The following is a 20,444-nucleotide window of genomic DNA, read 5'->3' as shown; positions in this document are numbered from 1 at the left end:
AAAGCAACAAATTTTTCAGGAGCTGATACTTTAATAGTATCAATAATTTATTGATAGATACATTAATATATATAAGCCTTTAATAATTTTATTTCTCTTTAATGCTTTACTTTAAAATAAAAGGTATTTACCAAGTAAAAATGTTATTGTATTATTTAACTTTCTGGAGGAATACTTACTGATCTTATGGGGGGCTTTCCAAATTCAAAATGAATTAGGTATATTTTCTCTTGGTTGCCCAGAAGTACTGAGGTCATAGTAGGCTGTGGAGCCCCCAGGTGTAAAGGGACAGGTGCCCAGCATCTGTGCTGAGATGTGGCTCTGGGGAGGTGCCATCCTTGACTGCTTGCGAATAATGGCTTAAAGAGGCTGTCGAAGGATCTCGTGTGCACTGGTGGAATATTCACTGATACAAACATTTTGCTTCTTTTCCTCTTTGTTTCTGAGGGGCATGATAACAGTAAAATCAATAGACTGCTAAGTTGCTTACTACTTGCTTCATGACTATGAGGGGGAAAAGTAGGGAGTAGTCTAGATGCACTTAAGTGCACAGAAGTACTTTGGTAGCACAAATCTGCTGTTGGATTTTACCTGTGCATCAGTTAATCTGACTTCTCTCATGTTACCATATGTGCTTAAGCAAACATTCCCCATGCTGACCAACCTTGCAAGTCAGTGTGGTACTTCTGACATCCCTGGCTCGTTGTGATATGTTCTGCCTGTCACCCAGTTCAGACGTTTAATTCTCAATTTCTCTTTTATTTTCAGGGTTGTTCCGGTTGTGGAAAATGTGACTGCAGTGGAGTAAAAGGGCAAAAGGTAAGTGAGCTGTCTCCATTTTTCTTGCTTATTTCAACCACAGGGTGTGTAACCTACCTGGAGTCAGGTGAACCATTGCTTTTGGTGAAGACTTGCACTCCAGGCAGTGTTGCCAAGGCCAGGCCACATGCTCTTCAATGGGGTTCTCAAAAAGCAGCCAGCTCGATGTCTGCAGAGAGCAGGAGGGGCCAGGGGTGGGAGGCAGTCAGTTGCCTTCACTGCAGGTTGAAGTCCCTAGCCCAGTGCTTGGCTATGCCTTCCCTCCTCCCCCATCGAGTGGGATGCTAACCCATCACTCTCACCTTTCCTAAGCCTCATCTCCAGTCTTTTCAGTTGGTAGCAGGCTTCACATCCTGAGCGCCTCTGGAATTGAGGCAAGCAGCTCAGTTCAGAAATGCTCCTCTCAGCATGCTGTGCTGGGACCTGGTGGTCCAGCAGACTGTCTTTCTTCTAGACAGGCATTAAATGTAAAAAATCAGGATGAAAAACTACTCTAAGTTGAAACAAGAGTGAGGGCAGATGATTGCTCTCCAGGAAGGCTGTGATGCATCATAATCAACATAGCCTGACCAGGGTTAGCCCTGGGAGGCAATGACTTGTAATAGGAAGAAGTAGAGTAATAATAAACTTAAATACAGAAGAGTGTTGCAGGTCAAGGAAAAAAAAAAGGTCAAGAAAAAAAATAGTATTTAAAACTTTTTGAAAGAATCTTGCAAATGAGTTTTAAAGTTCCCATTCAGTTATCCAAACTTTTTGTGTATGAAACATAAAAGGCTCTTCAAAGCCTTCTTTTAAAGCAGTAACAGTGAAAAAAAATTATAGTGTATTTAAGCATTCCATGAATTCCCCCTCTAAATTACTTACTTTTGTAAATATTGCAGACATTCAATCACTCTCCTTATCTCTTCCAATTTTGTTGTAGAGATTTTAATCTACAGTGTGTTCTGTTGTGCATGCACATATGCTGTGTATCTACCATTATAAATGAGTGTAAACCAAAGTTTTGTCATCCTGTGATTGCTGTGGGTACATTTTTGAGGTAAGTTGTTTAGGTCACCAAAGGAATGCTTAGAAAAGGTGGGGGGTTTGTTTGTTTTTTGTTCTGGAGGGTTGTTTTGTTCTTTGAAATAAATAGGCAGCTGGTGTTCTACATTGTCTCGGATGCAATAGCTGCATGTTTATGGATGAGAGGTTTAGAAATGTTTGTTGGTGGCTTTTCTTTGGTGTTTTCCAGACCTAGGAATGTAAATTGCTTAATTGGAGACCCAAGCAAGATCATTTTCTTTGTAACAGAACATAGATTAATTTGTGACACAGATGAAAAGTGTTGACGTTCAAAACATCTTTCAGATGGAGTCTCCTTTTTTTTAATAACCTAATAACTGTTTAATAGAAGTCAACTATATATTAAAAACAAATACAAGAAAGACTTGGGAAAGCTTCAAAACTCTGAATTTATTCCTTGATATCTTGATCTTATTTTTCAGTAACAAGTACAAATGAGTCATTGTAGAATGAAAGAGACATGTTATAACTCTCTTGTTGAAAGACATTAGTTTTCAGTTCATAGAGTATGCCAGCATCTTGTAACAAGATCATTTTAAAAAGTGATAGCTTGGGGAAATAAATAGCATTAAACCTTATGCTTCATTTATTTCCAGCTGCAATTCTGTCTCTTTGCTAGAGTTCTTGCTGGCATTTTTCATTTCCATAGTCCAGAGTCTTAAAATGTTCTCTTTTAAAAGAAATAGATGCTTGTCTGATATGCTAGAATCCCAAACTACCTCACATTAATGTAGACTATTTAAAAATGTAGAAGAGATAAAAATATCCATAGGAACCGAAATCATAGTAAATTCCAAATCCCATGCAAAGTTGTCCAGCATGTCAGTGTACTCTACTCTTCCTAATGAGTTCCTCACAAACTTCCTTGACTTTAAGCAGGAATGCAGTGAAGTATTTACATCATTTTAGACTGTGTAGGAAATGCAGTTGTTGACATTAGAGACATCAAGACAGGTGAATGAATAGTTACACCTGTAAAACAGTAGTCAAGAAAGGCATTTTAAGGTATTTTGGAATGCATTTAACATGGAACTTGATTCAGATCAATGCTTGCTCATTATGTTAACACCTTGAGGCTTTCAAATGTGTACTCATGATTTTGAAGAGAAAATCTTTGCATTAAAAACATGTTCCCGCTGCCCTTGTTTCAGCTTAGAGTAGTTTCTCATCCTGATTCTTCACATTTAATGCCTGTCTAGAATAAGGACAGCCTGCCACCATGTCCCAAGCCTGAAGACAGAAGGTGATGAGGGAAAGTAAGAGGAGCATCCTTCCTGCTTGCCTCTGTAATATTTCTAGAATTGGTCTTTCCAACCATTCTGTTTGGATTTGAAACATGCCTCTGCTAAACATGGTTCCCATTAACACACACATCAGTAGCAGTACCTGTTACCTCAGAAATCTACGTGAATGTTGCTTATTCAGAGGACAGATTAGAGAGACTGACCCTCGCCAAGATCCAGGCTAGGAGAAGGCTGCCAAGCCCAGCTCTTGTGGTACCCCAGGAGACCACATTAGAGAACATCTGCTCTCCATTTCTCACGTAGCCACTTGTGTGGGAAGCACATATCCACTCTGCCCTGCACCATCCACAGCCAACATGTTGCCTATACTGGAAACCCTTTTGATCTGGCTTCCATGTCATGCAAAAGTGCACAGACACTGAAGGGCCTTTTCCAATCCACCCACACCAATTTACTGCCATGGGAGCTTCGGGAGCTGCGGAAGTGGGTGCTGAGTTTACCCTTTAATGCCTTAAGTATTAACATCTGGAGAGATATTTCCTACCGTAGTGTGGGAAGAAGTTCCAGACCCTATAGTTTAGTGGGGTTTCATTAAAATTCGTTTGGCCAAATAATCATATTAATGATCTCACCAGAAAAATCGCTGAAAATGGTCTTTGACTTAAAAGCTGTAAAGTACCCAAGAAATATTACCCAACAGCATTTCAGACATGGAAGAGTAAATTACATTGGCATATTTTTTCTCTCACTTGAAAATATTTTCATCAATATGATGGCCATATTTAGAGTACATTTAATATATTCTCTCATCAGACTGTTTCCATGAAAATTGCATCTCTATGGTAAACTCCTTTAACATGACTCATACTTTATCAAAGGCTTATAATTGACAAAGTCTAAGGGTTTTCATCCCTTTCAGAAAATTTCAGAAAGTGAGCATAATTGCAACAGATGGCCCTTATCCCATAAAGCCTTTATTATTGCACTAAACATCAGGCTGTTGTTTTAAGCTATATAATGTCAAGTATCACATAATTGCCAAACAGAAGGTGCAGAAATATTAGAAAAGCATAATATTGCTAAAATAATAAATAATACCTTACTGTTTTCTATTAGATTAGCCTAAAACATCTTCATTTGTTGCCTCTTATGCTTTTTATTTGGTTTTCTGCATAACTTGACTGTTCTCTTGAGCCTCGCTGAAGTGTGAGATCTGTTTAAACTGATTAGAGTTTTGAATGCTTGCCTACATTTTATTGAGCTACTCTGAAGTAGACTGAAGCTGTGTTTTCTCTTTTATGCCTACCTAGATTTTGAGAACAATTTCAAGCAGCTGTGGAGATAAGAACTGCCTAGCCATTAGTGTGTGTAGAAAAAGCATCTTAAGCATTTCATTACCATTTAGAACAAAGACTGTACAGAGATGAGTGAAATTCTCCATGAACTGACTTTTTCCAAGAATGTTCATTCTCTCATTCATGACCATTTGCACTCCTTTTACTCTGTATCAGAAACATGTATAAGTGGAACCTTGCTGTAAGTAATACAGAATGATTAATCTTCTCAGACTTATTAGTTAGAATGCATTGAAGTATAAATCATCACTCTTTAGTATAAATATTTTATGATGATTTCACTGTCTCAGCATTACCCATTGAAAGTCGAAGTCACAAGAATATCAAACATGCTTTCATAATTGAGCATGAAGTATTGCAAATTAAAAAAAAATCTTTGCTAGGATGCTCTGAAAGAAAATAGAAAAGAAGAATAGAATTAGCTCTAAATGAAACTGCTGCTTTTGACCTTTTGTTTGTTTGTTTGTTTGTTTGAGAGGTAAAAAACTTGAGCAAGTAATTTTATCTTGGCTTATTTTTGCTTGCCTAATTCTGAGACTGTATTATATGTACATAAAAATTACTTCTCCATTTCCCTGATGAGTGCATCATTCCTGTGTGGATTGACCATGCCACACAAGTACACAAACTGGCTTTGCTTGAGGTATTTTGGGTCTGGAAGCCAGGTAGCTCTGACTTGGACTGACAGTCAGTGGGACATCTCTGGAGTTCCCTGTCAACAGGACCAGTGACCAGTATTTTCTCTCCTGCACACTACAGTCTTAAAAATCACTCATCGTTTTGTTGTCTGCAGGGGATTGTGCTTCTCCTGTGTAATGAAAAGTTGACTGTTGCAGTGGACTGTGTCCACTTTTTTTTAAGGTTTACCAGATTGGGAGGACCTTTGAGAGTCTTCCTGTCATTTTAGGTATCAAAAGGTAGAGCAAAAATATTTGTGATATTGATGATTTAACACAATATAAAACCTCTTGTTGGAGAGAAGCCCCGGCAGTCAGTGGGAAGATCACTATTAAGTACTTCTGAGTTTTCTTGAAGATATAGCAGAGGGCAACAAATCAATTCCTTTAGTGGAGCAAATCAATAATCACCAGATCTATGGTTTTCATAGTCAACTTTTATTAGACTTTTTTTTAAATCAAAATTTTTTTGTTAACGCTTTTCATCGACTCTACTTGGTTTTAGTAAATACAGCTCAGTGTTTCTATTCTGTTGGAACTTACTTGGGGTACAGCACCTATTTATGCCTGAGTTGTAAAGAGTTTGAGCTGAGGACCCTAAGGAAACCACAACTAAATAATATACCCTGGAGACAGCCATAACGTTGGCAAGAGAGGTGACAGGCAATGTAGGAGATAAGAATGGGTTTGCAGTTCTGAAAGGGATAATAGATAACATTAAATCATCTATGGAAAAGGCTAATAGATAACATGAAGTCATCTAACCATTCCTGAAAGGGCAGAATCAGAAGACAGTAATAAAATAAGCGAAGATATTGATCAGCTGCAGATCTGATGTTCTGCAGGGAAACTTGTGATTCATAAATATTTTTGAAAATCAGGACATTGTCACAATGTTTTTGTCAATTCTGCAGTGACAGTAGTATATTTTTATTGATTTGCCCTTCACTCAGAGAAAAACAATCCTTTTAATTCAAATCAGGGAAAAAGAACACCCATGTTTCATAAAGAGAGCTGCTATTCTTGAAAAGAACAAAATGTCAAATGACTAAATAATATTGAGTTCTACTGTTTCCCAACTGTCAGACTATACTGCTAAGTGTCATCTGAAACCATCAGCTTTTCTTAGTTTAAAATAGTCATAGGAACCATTTGTCCCATTTATCTCTGGCAAAATTTTCTATGATATTTTTTTGTACTCAAGTACAGTGGGTATCTTTGATTAACACAAACTAGTAGATTACACTGATAAGTTTTTCTTTAGGGAAAGAGGGCTATAAAAGCAGATATCGCAGTAGTACTGTGTGATGGGGCATACTCATATTTGGTTTTCAGAGCTGACTTTTGAAGGTTTTCACAAAGTAGTATTTCAGTTGGCATAATGTGACCTTTTAAGCAGCTCTTGCTAGATGCATATCTTTGCTTGCAAAGGTGTTGGCGTAATGAGCTCAGACATTTCTTCATGAAATAAAACAAGCTCACATGGCTTGATTTTACATTTATACAACTGCTGTTAGTGTATGTTTTCATTATGGTTTCTCAAAGAATTAGAGGACCTTAGTTTGATCTGAAGTATGTGAGCCTCCAATGAAGTCAGTAAAGTTTCCCAAATGAGAGATCACAGTAAGATAAGAAAAGACATGTATAAGATCTCTACTTCTCTGAAATCTTCATGATCGGGAATTGGAGCCACCCAGTGCCTGTGCAATACCCATGCATAGCTTGGAATCCTCCCAAATTTAAAATTATGTCCATGCAAGCAGAATCACACTTGCGGTATCTACCAACTACATAATGATTACCTTTCAGGTAAGTACAACACCTGAAAAAGGGCTACAGAACAGTAAGTTAATTGAATTATAGATAACACACCAAAGAAAGTTGAATTAGATTATGAAAAAAAATATTAGTTTTCAGTAATAGATAAAATACTCTCCTATACAGTCTATAACAACAGACATAAAGCAAAATTAAGGTAGCACCAAGGGAAAAGAAACTTAGACTTCTGCCTCGAAAATCATATTTCTCTCCCTTAGAATATTTAAGAGTGACTAGAATGGCAAAACCTACCCATAAACTTTGTGGCTCTTAAAGAAAGCATGTGACAGCCTCCACTGAAGTTCAGCTGGAACATTTTAAATGTATTGATATGCCAACAAAAATAATTCTCACCAAGGCTTGTGTCAAAGGTCAGTGTGCACAGTGTACTGAGTTGAGTGAGTGAGTGAGCACAGTCACCAACATCAAATGGGATGTCCTCTCACTCTTTTCTCACTGACTGTAAACAACTGCAACAAAAGCGTTTCATGGCTAGTTAGCAGAATACTAAAAGCCTTGAGGGAGTTTGGTAGGTTTGCTCATCTGCCAAGCAAAGAGCGAAAGGTGATGCAGAACTGTAAAAGAAATGGATTTAAATGATGGTGATGGAGGGGAGAGACTCTAGTACAGAGGGGCAGTCTAAAATGCCCTCTGGCTCCAGTGTCAGGAGATAGGTGAGAGAAAGGGAGGAATATCAAAGGCTTGCATAGCGGAGCAGTGAACAGAGAAGCCAGTGCTGCCTCCATCTGTATGCAGCATTTTTAACAGGATTTGTGAGTTAAGGATGTGACTGCAAAACCTCAACTCAATCTTCATTTCTGTCTGAAAGTGTGGAGAGAGAAGCTGGAAATCCAGTTAGGACACATTCAGCCTCATGAAACTCCTCCAAAGGGATCTCTTCAGGAAGTTCTGGGTATTAAATGCAATGAATTTATAACAGTGCCAAGGCAAGATAACTGAGTGACAGTTTCCCTCAGCAAAACAAAGGAAAAGATAGTGTTTATGAAAGGGCAAGTCTAGAGTATAAATTTTAGATAACAAAACTGCCTTTGCCCCCCACCTCTCACTGGGCTCCATCAGCTTTCAAGAAGAGCAGGGGAGATTGGGGCCCGAGGGAAGGGCTGTGCCATGGGGCTGGCACTGTCCTATGACCCTGTCTGTGTCACTTCTCCTCAGGGTCCTCTGGGTGGCAGTCATACATCACGGATTTAATTTATTCTTTATTCTGACAAGCTGACAAGCCCCTTTCACCTGACCTTGTCCTTTTTTTTCTTTTCTTTTCTTTCTTTTTTTTTTTTTTTTTTTTTGGTCAGAAAGAGAACCTTAAAGTCACTAGCTAAGCAACAGACCAAATTCTGGTTGGCATTCCCTGACAATGATACTGATATCCTGTACAATGTCAAAATAAGGAAGATACTTGTTTTCATTATTATTAATGATTATTGCATCTTTGTTAACTTTAATGATTTAGGCTGAGCAACCCTGGAGGTACTGCAAAAGTATATATTGTCGTGTCTGTTTTACAGTGGATCTGGTTGAGACGAGGCATTAGAGATTAAAGTAAAGAAGTGGTAACTTACACTTTTGAGGCACAATGTTATCTGCCTTGTGGTATTTACATGATTAAAAGTCAGAAGCCAGAATATTTCTTCTAACTTTTGTGGAAATGTATTTTACTCCTATGGAACTTTCAAAATGTTTAAAACTTCAGAACTGCCATTTCCAACTAACCCAAAAAAGCATCTAGACTAGCACTGTCTCAAATAGTACTGTCTGTCATGTACCCTCCAAGATATGAGCTACTTCATTATGAGAACTTTATTGCAGTCTGTACTGTCTAGGTCCAGCTGCCCATGTTTTTACTATTTATGGAAGAGATTATTTTCTGTAAATATGTCTATGACAAACCTTTGGCAAGAGAATAAAACTTGCATGTAACGTCACATTTCATTCCAGGTCTAGGATCTGAACAAAAATAAATTAAAAACCCCTGAAAAGTTTAAGACTCTTTTTTTTTCCTTCTGTTTCATCTTTATATGTGAACCTTTAAACAATGCCAAATGCAAACAAATGCTAAATAATTTTCATTAATGAAGAAGGAAGGGTGTGGAGCATTTTTACCCCTTATATTATTGGACCTTCAGCCCTGGAAGTGATTTAACACAATGTGCAATAAAACAAAGGAAGAGTTACTCAGACCTAATGTGTTCAACAGATGATTAGAAGGGGTGGGAAATATAGCACCCTTTTGATTCAACCTGTCTCCAGGTGATAGAATTTCCTTTTTTTTTTTTTTTTTACAGTTCAAACACATTTGTCCTTCAGATGTCCTCTTCCCTCATAGTTCTTTGAGGTTCTTCTAACTGAAGGGAAGAGGCTCTTTGACCCATGTCTGATAAAAGATAAAAAAACTAAAAAAAAAGAAATAAAATTGGAGAACCTCATATGTACTTTTATAAAAATATTTGTGTGACTTCTTCCTGAAATATCATGAGCTCTGTGTTGTTCTGTTGGGTTTTTTTTTTTTCAAAAATCAGGAAAAATTTAAAATAAAGACAATTAACCACATACTTTGGTGTTAAACTACCAAGCTTTGAGCAGGCAGACTTCCGTAGTTGAAAATGAAGTTTCCTTGCTGTCTATTGACTTCTCTCTGGTTTTGCATTCCTGTCCTTCATATATCAACCCCACAATCATGCTATGAACAAATACGTTCCCCTGAGCATCCTAGCTACTTATGGATCTCTAACATTTATCTGCACTGCAGGGAAATATCACACAAAACATATATCAACCAAAGACACATGAATGTAAGGAAATATTGAGAGCCTAAAGTAAGAGTGTACATGGCTCAAGAAGTCCAAAAAAGTGAAATTTGGGCAACTGCACTGAAAAAACTGATGACCACATTTAGAAATTGAGGAATAACTATGGGGTGAGCAAGAAGAGGAATTACATGAAGAAGACTTGTTAAATTATGTAGGGAGGGGCTGTTATTTACAGCTGGTTTTACTGAAATTGTACGACAATAGGCAACCAATTTCTTGACACCAATTAAATGGAGCTATGATTGGCTTTTGAATGTTAATTTTACTTCACTCAGCTTATTTTACCTCTTATTCAGCTTCTTAATGTCTTTTAGACACACTATATATCCACCCACTTGAACACCAAATAAGCACATAGATGCTGATATGTAGGGAAAAGGATAATCAAAGATTGTTATTTCTATTTTTATATTCCTGGGAAGCACTTAGCAGCTTCCTGAGGAATGTTCTGTGCAGCCATGAGGTTCCACAGAAATATGCTTTCTGCCTAAGCATTCTTTTGTATTTAGGAGGCAGAGGCCCAGGCTCAGTCCCTGAACCTTAAACTTGAATAGCCTTCTAACTAAATGCTTATATCGATAGTGGAGGTTTATACCCCCACTACTGGAGGTTTGGGCTCCTCTTGTATCAAGCTCCACAGGCTCCCCAGTGTTGTAAATTCATGATGCTTGGGAAAGGGTACTTTCACAGTAGGAAGAGTAATTCTGTCAAGGAGTGAAAAACCAGAGATGAAAGAGGTGCTATCATTTGGTGGTCAGGGCACAGCCTTTGCCCCTTTGTATATGAACCTGTATGGCACTGGCTTTTGCACCATAAGTAGGTGCTTTTCAGTGTTCACCCCTCAAAATGCAGCCTGAGAGCTCATTTAACTGTGGGACTGAGGGAGTCCCATTGGTGGAACTCACTGGGGAGGGAGCAAAGTGAGAAGGAGATGGCAGAACAAGCAAAAGAGATCATGAGTAGAGAGTGCTCTTCCCCAGCAGCTGTTGGGGTGTCTTGTTGTCGTTGTACGTGTCTGTGTATAAAATAAAGCAGCCGTGGTAGTGCTTGAAGTTGTGCAGGGGACTCATCCAGCCCACAGCCAGCCTGACTGGGGAGCTGTGCAGGTGATGTGAAACTGTCATGGCCACTCCTTCTGTTGGTCCTGCCAAAAATGCTGAACTCATGTTTCCATGTGAGTGAGCTCTTTCAGATGCTTCCTGGCAGTGCAAGAATCCAGATTTTGCTGACTCTCCCCCCTCTCCCCCCTTCTAGACCTCTCTTCCATTCTAAATAGTATCAGGGACTCAGCCTCAAAACTTTTGGGTGAGCCAAAATCTTTACAGAGCTCCTACACAGATTCTTTGCATGTCTTCGGAGTTATGTTTCTGTAATTAATTACTTGTTACTTGTGTGGCTCCAGAGTTGTATAGCTATAGTACAGATAGATTCTGCTGAAGAATGTGCAGTGGGAATTTTGTAATGTTAAACATCCTCAGTGCATTTGAGGACACATGTCCTGTGAGCATATAGTAATAATTCTGTTTGACTGATATCTACTTCACACATTCAATAAAATACTGAAAATGGTAAGTGCAGCTGAGGACAAACAGATGATATTTATTGTACATGTTTATTTTATTCCTGAAATATATTCAGGGCCGGTGCTCCCTCTGGTGGTTAAAAAGACTCTTTCGATAAAGAATTGGATAATCCTCATCTCTCTGTCTTCACTAATGTAGCACTGAGCCAATTACAATTCTCTAACACATGTTTAAAAGAGTGTGGAGAGAACACTGTGACTTGAGAGTATTAGCTTGCACAATAGTGTTTCCTACCACGCAGTATAATTACTAGTCTAACACCTTGGAGCCGATTCACTTAAGTTACATCAGCTGAAGGAACAAATACAGAGCCTGTATTTATCTCTCAGGTGGCTTGGGATAGTCTGGGTAGAAACCATGTAGTAGATTTCAAGGCTGTTGTCCATTGCTGTGGATTTTATGAGGTCACGCTGAAGCATCAAGGTGTGATGAATGTTTTGAATGGCAGGGTTTCCTGTTAGTAGTCAGGCACTATTTCTCTCTATTTGGAAACTGCATCCTCAGTTTTTGTCTTGAAACTGTTACATTTCTTTGCCAAACATATCCTTGGTGGAATTTCAGTTCAATGAACGTTAACTTTTAGGAACAGGAAAGCATATGTGTTTGTGATAGGAATTCTGAGCTTGTAACATATTGGAGTCAGCAGCAACACTGGTCAGAAGACAGCCCTCTGGCAAGGCCAAGTTTCCCTTGCAGTGAAGGCACAGCTGAGGAGCTGTGGTGGATGAACTCCAGCAAACCCCACTGCGCTCGTGTGAGAAACTGCTTTCACTGCCTTTCCACCCTGTGTCCTGCATTGCTGTGTCCTCCTCACCCTGGTTTTGGCAGCCGCCTGGCCACCTGATGAGCTCCTCAGCTCACAGAGGCCAGAGTAAGCTCACTCGCTAAAGAAAAGTGAGTAAATTTAGTGAGCTGAACTGGAGAGGTGGAGCCTGAGGGAATCATACCAGCTGGTGTAAAGAAGGATGAGGTGGCACCATCCCTTTAAAAGAAGGAGAAGAAAAGGCACCTTTGCTGGGTAAATCAGCTTAGTTGCCTTATGACATCTTTCCACAAGACTGAGTTTTATGCCTTTTCAGCTGAAGGGCAGATGTGTCTGTCCTGCTGTCTCAGCTGCAGGGTGATCACTGGCAGAAGCAAATGTTAAGGAATCAAGCATCATTCAAATGGCTTTGGGAAGATCCGCACATTGTTGTTCACCATGTGCCTGTGTCTCTGGAGAGGGTGAGAACATAGTTTTACAGACCTAGACACCCTGTGAGCCTGCACTTTTGGAAGCAGTTGATTTATATCCATGTTACCAGTCTCTCAAGTCTAAAATCTCCCAGTCCAGCAGTCCCTAGACAAAGTAATAGGGGAAATAATTTATAATGGGGTGGTGATTGTTTCCTCCCCCTCAGCACTTGATATATTACAGCTGAATCTTCTGAAACTACTTAATTCATGTGATTCTCTTGCTTAGCAATCTGCAACTATTCCATGTGTCAAACAGCATTAAATGGCTTATTTAGAATAGTAGGTGCTAGAGAAAATATCAGCCCATGCAGTTAAGCTCTCAACAGGTTCCCATCTGTTTATAAGTCCATTTAATTTTAATTTTAACTACCTAGTGCAAAGGCATTTCACAAAAGCTGAACTAACACAGGCATCTTGCTTATTAAATGAGCGCAGTGGTGACTGAGCACTTGCTATCTTTTTACGTAGCACCTCCACATTTTCAGCAGCTGAGTGTCAGAATATTAATTTTTGTGAGCTGAGTAATGAATTCTCCTTTGTGCCTTCTGACAGTTTGCATTGAATCAGCAGAGGTACAGATGACTTGCTTACATCTGTTTTAGTTTTTGAGTCTCATGAATTGATTTGTAAGATGCAGAAGCTCTTTCAGTGTTACTTGCCAAGACTTTGCAGCTGTGAATGTTGGAACTTGAACAATACATAGCCCTTGCAGTTAGAGTCTCATGCTCTTCATGCATCACAGCTACAAATCTCAGTGCTGAGCAAAACATAAGTGGTGTGGCAGTGGTGACCTAGTGCTTGCCAATTTATGTAGTGTGGGTGCAGCATAAATGTAGCACAAAGACTAGCTGTTGGGCTGTTTGGCTGGAACATTGAGTGAAGAAAGAAACCAGAAAGACAAACTGGGAAAGGATGCTGCTCAAGTATTTCTGTGCAATGCAAGACATCTTCAGGACATGCTTATGTCTATATTGCACAGCATAATAAGTGACAGGTTCATCAGAGCCTGAAGTTCCAAATAAACCACTTTTGGTAGGAAAGCAGTAGTACAAATTTTGCTACCTCAGTGATCTCTGGGGTCTAATCTACTCAGTGACATTAGGACACTCTGCATTCACGTGACTTTACAGCTTCTAGATGGTAGTTTTTTACTCTCTTGTTCAGTTTACATACTCTGAGATTGATGGAATTTTTCTGTCATTTAGCGTAGTATCACTGATGCCAAAAAATATCTTATGGTTGAAGTTTGTGCTAACTCAAGCAGGAGTATTGAAAAAAGACCTTTGTTCATTAGTGCTGCTTCTTTCCTAGTTTTGCACCACTAGTTTTCTAAGGCTGTTGTACAAACAGGCAGACTGATATCTGGACTAAAGAAAGGGACTGGAACCCAGGACACTTCCCTACGTGTGTCTTGATGGAAAAGTTTGTCCTAATTCTCTCAGTTTCCATGGCATAGAGGAGTTAAGTCTGATTAACTGTGTACCCTGAAACTGCAGAAGTTTGGGCTTCCTACTCAATACTTACTTTGTACTATTTATCCTGAACTTACTTTGGAGTAAAGTCAAATGAGAAGGCAGAGTAGAGGGAGAGGTGTTCACAGTGTGTAAGTCCATGAGTAAGCAGCCAAGGTGGCAGGTTGCGTGCAGGGAGGGATCACACAGCTCTCACACATGCAGTTGCCTTTATGTTTCCTTACTTCCCTCTAGCAAATCATAGATGAACTCAGTTCCAGTATGAGAAACCGTGAATCTGCAGTATTTGGGATGGTACAGCCCTCCACATGCTCAAGAGCTACACTTTCCAGGCCTTGGAACATCCAGTAGCTTGACTGGATGTCCAGAAGTTCTTGACAAATAGCACGTTTTTCTTGTTGGGCTAACAGTTCAAGTCAGGAAAATAAAATGTTTCTAGGGAAACCTGGATGTATCTTACCTTGAAGTGACGTGTTTATAGTCTCGACTCTGCTCCTCCAGCTATGTTTTACCTCTCAGGGCAGCCTGGGAGACTGAAGAGAATCTTGAGAGAATTGACCATAGATGCCCTGGAAGCCCAAGTTTTTATTTGTTTTAAGCCTTTAGTTAACCTCCTTGGCAAGCTGAAACATTCATTACCTTAGTGAGTGATTTACAGGCATGTTAAGGTCTTTTACAGTGCCAGAACGATCTTAAGGGAGCTTTAGACTAAGTGAAAATCTGATCTGTAAACCTCAGTATTATTTTTTCTTAAGACTGGAGGAAAAACTATTTCCCTGTGTTGCAGGGTGCAGTGGTTCGGTCTGTGGTGAAATCCTCAGATGGACAGAGCTTCTGAGTGCAGAAAGTATCAGTCATGTTACACGTGACTGATCTGAGTCACATATGTTACACATGACTCATATTTCTCTGTCAAAGTAATCTTGTTTTCTTCTCATCTGCACATGTTGTACCTTCCTTCAGCCACAGAAGACCCTGTTGTATGTACTTGAGCGTCTTCTCCCTCCCAACAGGTCATGAGAGCAAGTGCTCAGAGTTCAATGTGAAATCCTGGTCTGAAGTGATATAACAACTGATTTTGTAGAAATAGCTTTGTGCTGGCAGCGCCAATTGGCTAGCCAAAGTATGGGTTTATGTACCTGACTAATTTGTTTAACTTTACAGATATCTTTCAGATTGTTAATTACTTCAACACATTTATTCAGAGACCTGGATCATGATACATTCTTCTTTAAAATACGTTTCAAAACTATTTTAGTTACTTTGGAACTTGGACTTTGTACCTCTTGCAGCTGACCTAGTAACATATTTTTCCAACTGTTCTGATGTTTGCTTCGTTTTGTTGTGTTTTCTGGTCTAACACACTGCTTCAGATTTGCAAACCTTTTTCTCAAACCATGACAAAGAATACTGGGTAGTAAATAGAGGAGATCATGTCATTTCATCACTTAAAGGAAAAACTGATTGTTTGCCTCAGAAAGTACCTTTTTATTGAAAAGTTTATTTTTGTGGGAGGGAGGAGAGAAAAAGCAGCAGGATGCTTTATTCTGGCAGGATTTTTTCCTAAACAAGTGTTATTTTGAATTCACTTTTTCATGCTCTTATCATCTCAGTTATGGTTTTCTGCCCTCCTTCCTCCTTTGCCCTGCTCTTCTTACCCATCAGTAATGCCTCTTCTCCCTCATCTCTTCATTTTAATGAAATCCTGGACAAGGAACTAAAAACCAACATCAACCCAGTAACTCCACAAATCTTCCAATTCATCTCATCTTCCGACAGTGTAATAGCACTATGTCTGTCGGTCATCACGCAGTTTCCTCTGCCTGCATGTCATAACTTTTTCTTTGCAAGATGCCTGTTATACTTCCTTGACAAATGAGCTCTCCAAGACTCAGATGTTGTTCTTCTTGTGTGTGCTCAATCCTCAGCTGACCTCTCCAAGTAGCCATCATATTTCTGGCAATCTTTGTCCTGAACAAACAGGAGAAAAGTGTCTTGTTAATCACCATCATAAAATCAAATACTAAATTGTTTGTTAGTTACAAAGAGCAATCTCATCTCTCACTGTTTTGCTGAAAATCCTTAAATCTTTGCATAGCTTCCTTTTGTGTGTTTTGAACCTTGTTGCTATCCTTTGAAAATCGCTGTGTTTTGAGTTTCTAAAACAGATGCCATGCTTTTTAGTGTGTTTTCCAAACTTATAGAACTTTTCCTTTTTGCAGTTGCACACTAACATTTTATTCATCCAATATTCCCATAGTTTTTGACAATATAAATTGTTTCTCCCCGTTTCACATCACACCTTTAAAAGACAACTCTGGTTACTTCCTATGAGGAACATGTGGCTTTTGATTTGCTTGATTTGCTGTTTCCAGGAGTTGACATGCGTATTTTTTCCCCCCTCTCTCTGTGTGCAGATTTTGCTGCCTTTATTCAGACAGTGTTCCTCCACTGGGAGTCCATATATAGTGAACATATTATAACTGCGATATTGATCTAGAGTGTGGATGAATTTTCTGCCTCTAAATTTATCTGATTTAAATACATTTGGAGTTGTAGGGAGCTGGAGAGCACAGGAAACACAGATGTCCCATACAACATTAAAGGAGAATCCAAAGGATGACACATACAATCTGGGCGTTCAGCTTCTTGGGAAGATTCTGTATCTCTGAGCATCCTGTCTCTGAACCACCCTGAAATTCAACTCTAAGTGACAAGCCTGGTCTCCAAAATCTGCTGTTGTGAATGGTGTATAAGAAGAGTGGTATTTGCCATTCATACAGTAGTGACTGAACAGTAATATTTGTGGCTTTCAGGAATTTTATTGCTGATTTGGAGTTTTACTGGGATTTAGCTATATCTCTGTAGGAATGCAGGTAGGTTTTATTAGAGGGAAAGTGACCTTCCTGATCCCAGGAGTATAAGTGTGCTATGAATACTGCTATCCAGAGTGACAAAAAAAAGCTTTCATTGGCATTCAAAGAGTGCTTTTCTGTTATGCCACGCTCAGCCCCTGCCAATCTATTGTTGAACTAGAAATATTTCTTTATTTATAATAATCCTTCTTTCAAGTACAAACATGAACTGTTTGCTGTTACATGTATCTTCTTACCCTCTAACAGGTTTCTTGAGCACAGAAATAGGGGATATGTGAGTGGCTTGAAGAAGCAACTTGTATTGTATAGTTACTAATAAGTTTTCTGCTTCCACAGGGAGAAAGAGGCTTGCCAGGACTACAGGGTGTGATTGGGTTTCCTGGAATGCAAGGACCTGAAGGTCCCCCTGGGCCACCAGGGCTTAAGGTATGAACTTAAGCTTTCATATTTGAAACATTCAGATTTCCCTAAATTGTTGTCCCAAAGAAAGACAAAGCTTTCTATTTCCTTTGCAGGGTGATACTGGAGAACCAGGACTACCAGGAACAAAGGGAACAAGAGTGAGTTCTAGCTTGCTTGTTTGCAATTCTGATGTCTTTGGGTTGTTTTATATTTTAACTCTCCATGGCTGCCTTCAAATGCAAGAGGGAGTTAGTCTCTTCTTTGAGTTAATCAATGACATCTCCTTGTTCTGCACAATAATTTCAAAATTCTCACTTTTACCTTTGAAGTTTTGCATTGGGCAGCCAATATCTTTATCCATTTGCATTTTTGCCTGATACTTACCACTGCATCAACAGCACTGATTTTAATATACCTTTGATACCTTTTTGACATACTGAAAGACTTTTTTTCCAGCTTCAGGATGAACCAACCTTATTTCCTCTTGCAAAATTCTCCTTTATGTTTGCCATCTAGTCTCCTTGCAGCACTCCAGCAGAGAAGCTGACACACTCATGAGTACATATGTGTTAAAAGTGTGCGCAAGATGCAGAGCCGAATTAAAGCCAGGAACAAAGATCTCTTGACTTCGCTAGAAGAGGCTCTGAATATTTCTATGGTCTTCCTGTTGTCGTTAATGTTTAATGGGGCATTTACATAGCACTTATTTTAGCATATGATAATATTAGCCAGGGCCATGACTTGGGGGTTTGTGAGGTGCCAAGCTCATTCTGAGCATTGTCTTGTCTCGTAATGTCATGACGAAAGAGGATTCAAATGACTTGGCCAGTAATGATACATTTTCAGCTATACCCTCTTGTTTAGAGATTTTCAAAATACCATCTCGGTTTTGTTCTCTGTCTGCCTACAGTTGCTGCAGCACACAGAATTTACTGAATCAACTGCAGTTTCTGAGCTATTAAAGGGAGGGTATTCTGCTAGCTCAAGAAATCCTTATTTCAGTCTGTGATGTTCGTGATATCCTGGGGTATCCTGAGTGTCAGTATAAACTGGCATCTTCTGGCAAAAGTGTTTGTGTGCTACAGTGCAAGTAACCTGTATAACAATTACAGAGTTTTGGAAGAAGCAAGTACACTATCTAAGCACAGGATTCCCATACATCTTTTCTGCTTCATAATACCCGTATTAGGAAATACTGCATGAATAAGTAAGATGATAGGATGAAAATGATTTGCCAACTTAAACTGCTGATGCATTGCACTGAAAAGCTGTTCAAGGAGAAAGAGCTATCTCAGCCTGCTAAGTTTTTTGATAATAAGGATAAATTGATACGCTGATGAGGAGTATGAAAGAGAACATCTTTACAGTGTGTTTACGTCATCTCCTGCTATGAAGAGATGTTTACAGTAAATTTCATTTTGGGAACAGTGGTTGTGAGAAAACAACACCTCTGCATTCCTTTTTACCTCTACATGAGGCTCTGATCCAGTTCCTACTGCCTAAAAAGTTAAAGAAATATAAAGAAATCAGTTACTGATTACTAAGGTGACATGTCTGAGAGGTGTTGAAGATTTTGTAAAGGACATTTTAATAATACTTGTTTTTGACTGTTATCACTGGCAAAGCAACTTGGGCTGCAGCTTTTCCTTGCGGTTTTGTGGATTTGTCATTTCAGTTTATGTTTTTCTCAATTTCAGGGCCCCCCAGGAGTATCAGGCTTTCCAGGAAACCCAGGCCTTCCCGTATGTATGAAGTATAGGTATTTTTATAAAGAACTAATTGTATTCATCAAAGTACTAATCATGACATCTGACCTGGATTATTACAAATATTGTTAATTTCTTTGCTTTCTTTTCATTTAGGGCATTCCTGGACAAGATGGCCCTCCTGGTCCACCTGGCATTCCAGGATGTAATGGCACAAAGGTGAAATTTATATATGTTTTTAAGAGCATCTCTGTGTTGAAATAAAAACATCTCTCAAGCATATGTTCCCAAAAAACCCTGATTTCTCTGTTCCCCTTAGGGTGAAAGAGGTCCAGTAGGTCCCCCAGGTTTACCCGGACTGACTGGGAGTATAGTAAGTAGATTCTTTTCTGCTTGATTCACTTTTTTCAACCCTGATTCTAAAAATTCAAATATAACTATATGAAAAGATACAGAGTATAAGATGTAAAATATACAACACTGAGGAGCAATGACATCAAATATGTCTTTTTTTCACAGGGACCCCCAGGACCTCCTGGAATGAAGGTACGTTTTACTCTGTGTTTGTATCCTACTTCTAACAATAAGAATTTGGGTGAAGTCTACACTCTCTAAGACCAGCAGTTCCTTACTTAAGGACTGAAAAATTGTACTGCCGTGTTTCACTTTGTACTCTGTTCTGCAACCCCACTAAGTAAAGACAGTGGTGTGAACTCCAGTTGACAACAATTGAACATGAAGGTCTTAAAAGTGTATTACATGGATTACAACAGAAAAAAAGTAGTACATATCATTAATTATGTATAAACGATATGGTGGCCACCTAATTGTATATAAAGATTTAGATAGGTTTTATGATTCAAACATATGTTTTTATGTTAACATTTGCTTTATCTACATAGTTTCACGTAGATAATATTTGTGAATGAAGATCGTATACCTCACGATACGAAAAGCTTCCAACACATACTAAACAGTTTTCATAAAGGAAAAAAAATCAGACTAACTAACTAGGTATTGAGTGCATTTTGTGAACTGGAAAATGAAGCATTGAATGACAACAGAGAGCTTTTGCTCTTTAAAATTAACAGATGTTATTTGGAACTGTAAGCTAAATATAAATCTAAAAGTAATCTTGGATTTGTTATGACATGACAAAGTCATAACAAGTTATATCTTACTCTTACATGGAAAGAATTGACTTAGTCTATAAACACTAAATACTCGAATGTTTCTTTCCTAGGTGTGTATGCGTAGGTACACAACTCCTGAAATAAAACCACTTACAATACTCCAACTTTGTACAAAAATGCAGGAAAAATGGGATCTTTTACTATCAAAAAAGAGACAAAAAGTGAATAAT

At 38.8% G+C, this 20,444-nt stretch overlaps 1 protein-coding gene across 1 annotated transcript in view; it reads left to right on the top strand.

Annotated features, from left to right (window-relative positions):
- The window catches only part of COL4A1 (collagen type IV alpha 1 chain), a 127,880-nt gene that overhangs the window by 50,586 nt on the left and 56,850 nt on the right, over positions 1 to 20,444 (top strand). Inside the window, exons 2-8 of the mRNA XM_051772804.1 lie at positions 769 to 819; positions 17,310 to 17,399; positions 17,489 to 17,533; positions 19,073 to 19,117; positions 19,238 to 19,300; positions 19,401 to 19,454; positions 19,601 to 19,627. Coding sequence (XP_051628764.1) covers positions 769 to 819; positions 17,310 to 17,399; positions 17,489 to 17,533; positions 19,073 to 19,117; positions 19,238 to 19,300; positions 19,401 to 19,454; positions 19,601 to 19,627 — 375 coding nt within the window. The remainder of the gene's footprint in view (positions 1 to 768; positions 820 to 17,309; positions 17,400 to 17,488; positions 17,534 to 19,072; positions 19,118 to 19,237; positions 19,301 to 19,400; positions 19,455 to 19,600; positions 19,628 to 20,444) is intronic.

This window comes from Manacus candei, unplaced genomic scaffold (assembly GCF_025592945.1).
Source record: "Manacus candei isolate 608988 ecotype Guabito, Panama unplaced genomic scaffold, ASM2559294v1 h1tg000159l, whole genome shotgun sequence".
Classification (NCBI taxonomy): Eukaryota; Metazoa; Chordata; class Aves; order Passeriformes; family Pipridae; genus Manacus; species Manacus candei.
This window is presented reverse-complemented; position numbering and strand designations above follow the sequence as displayed.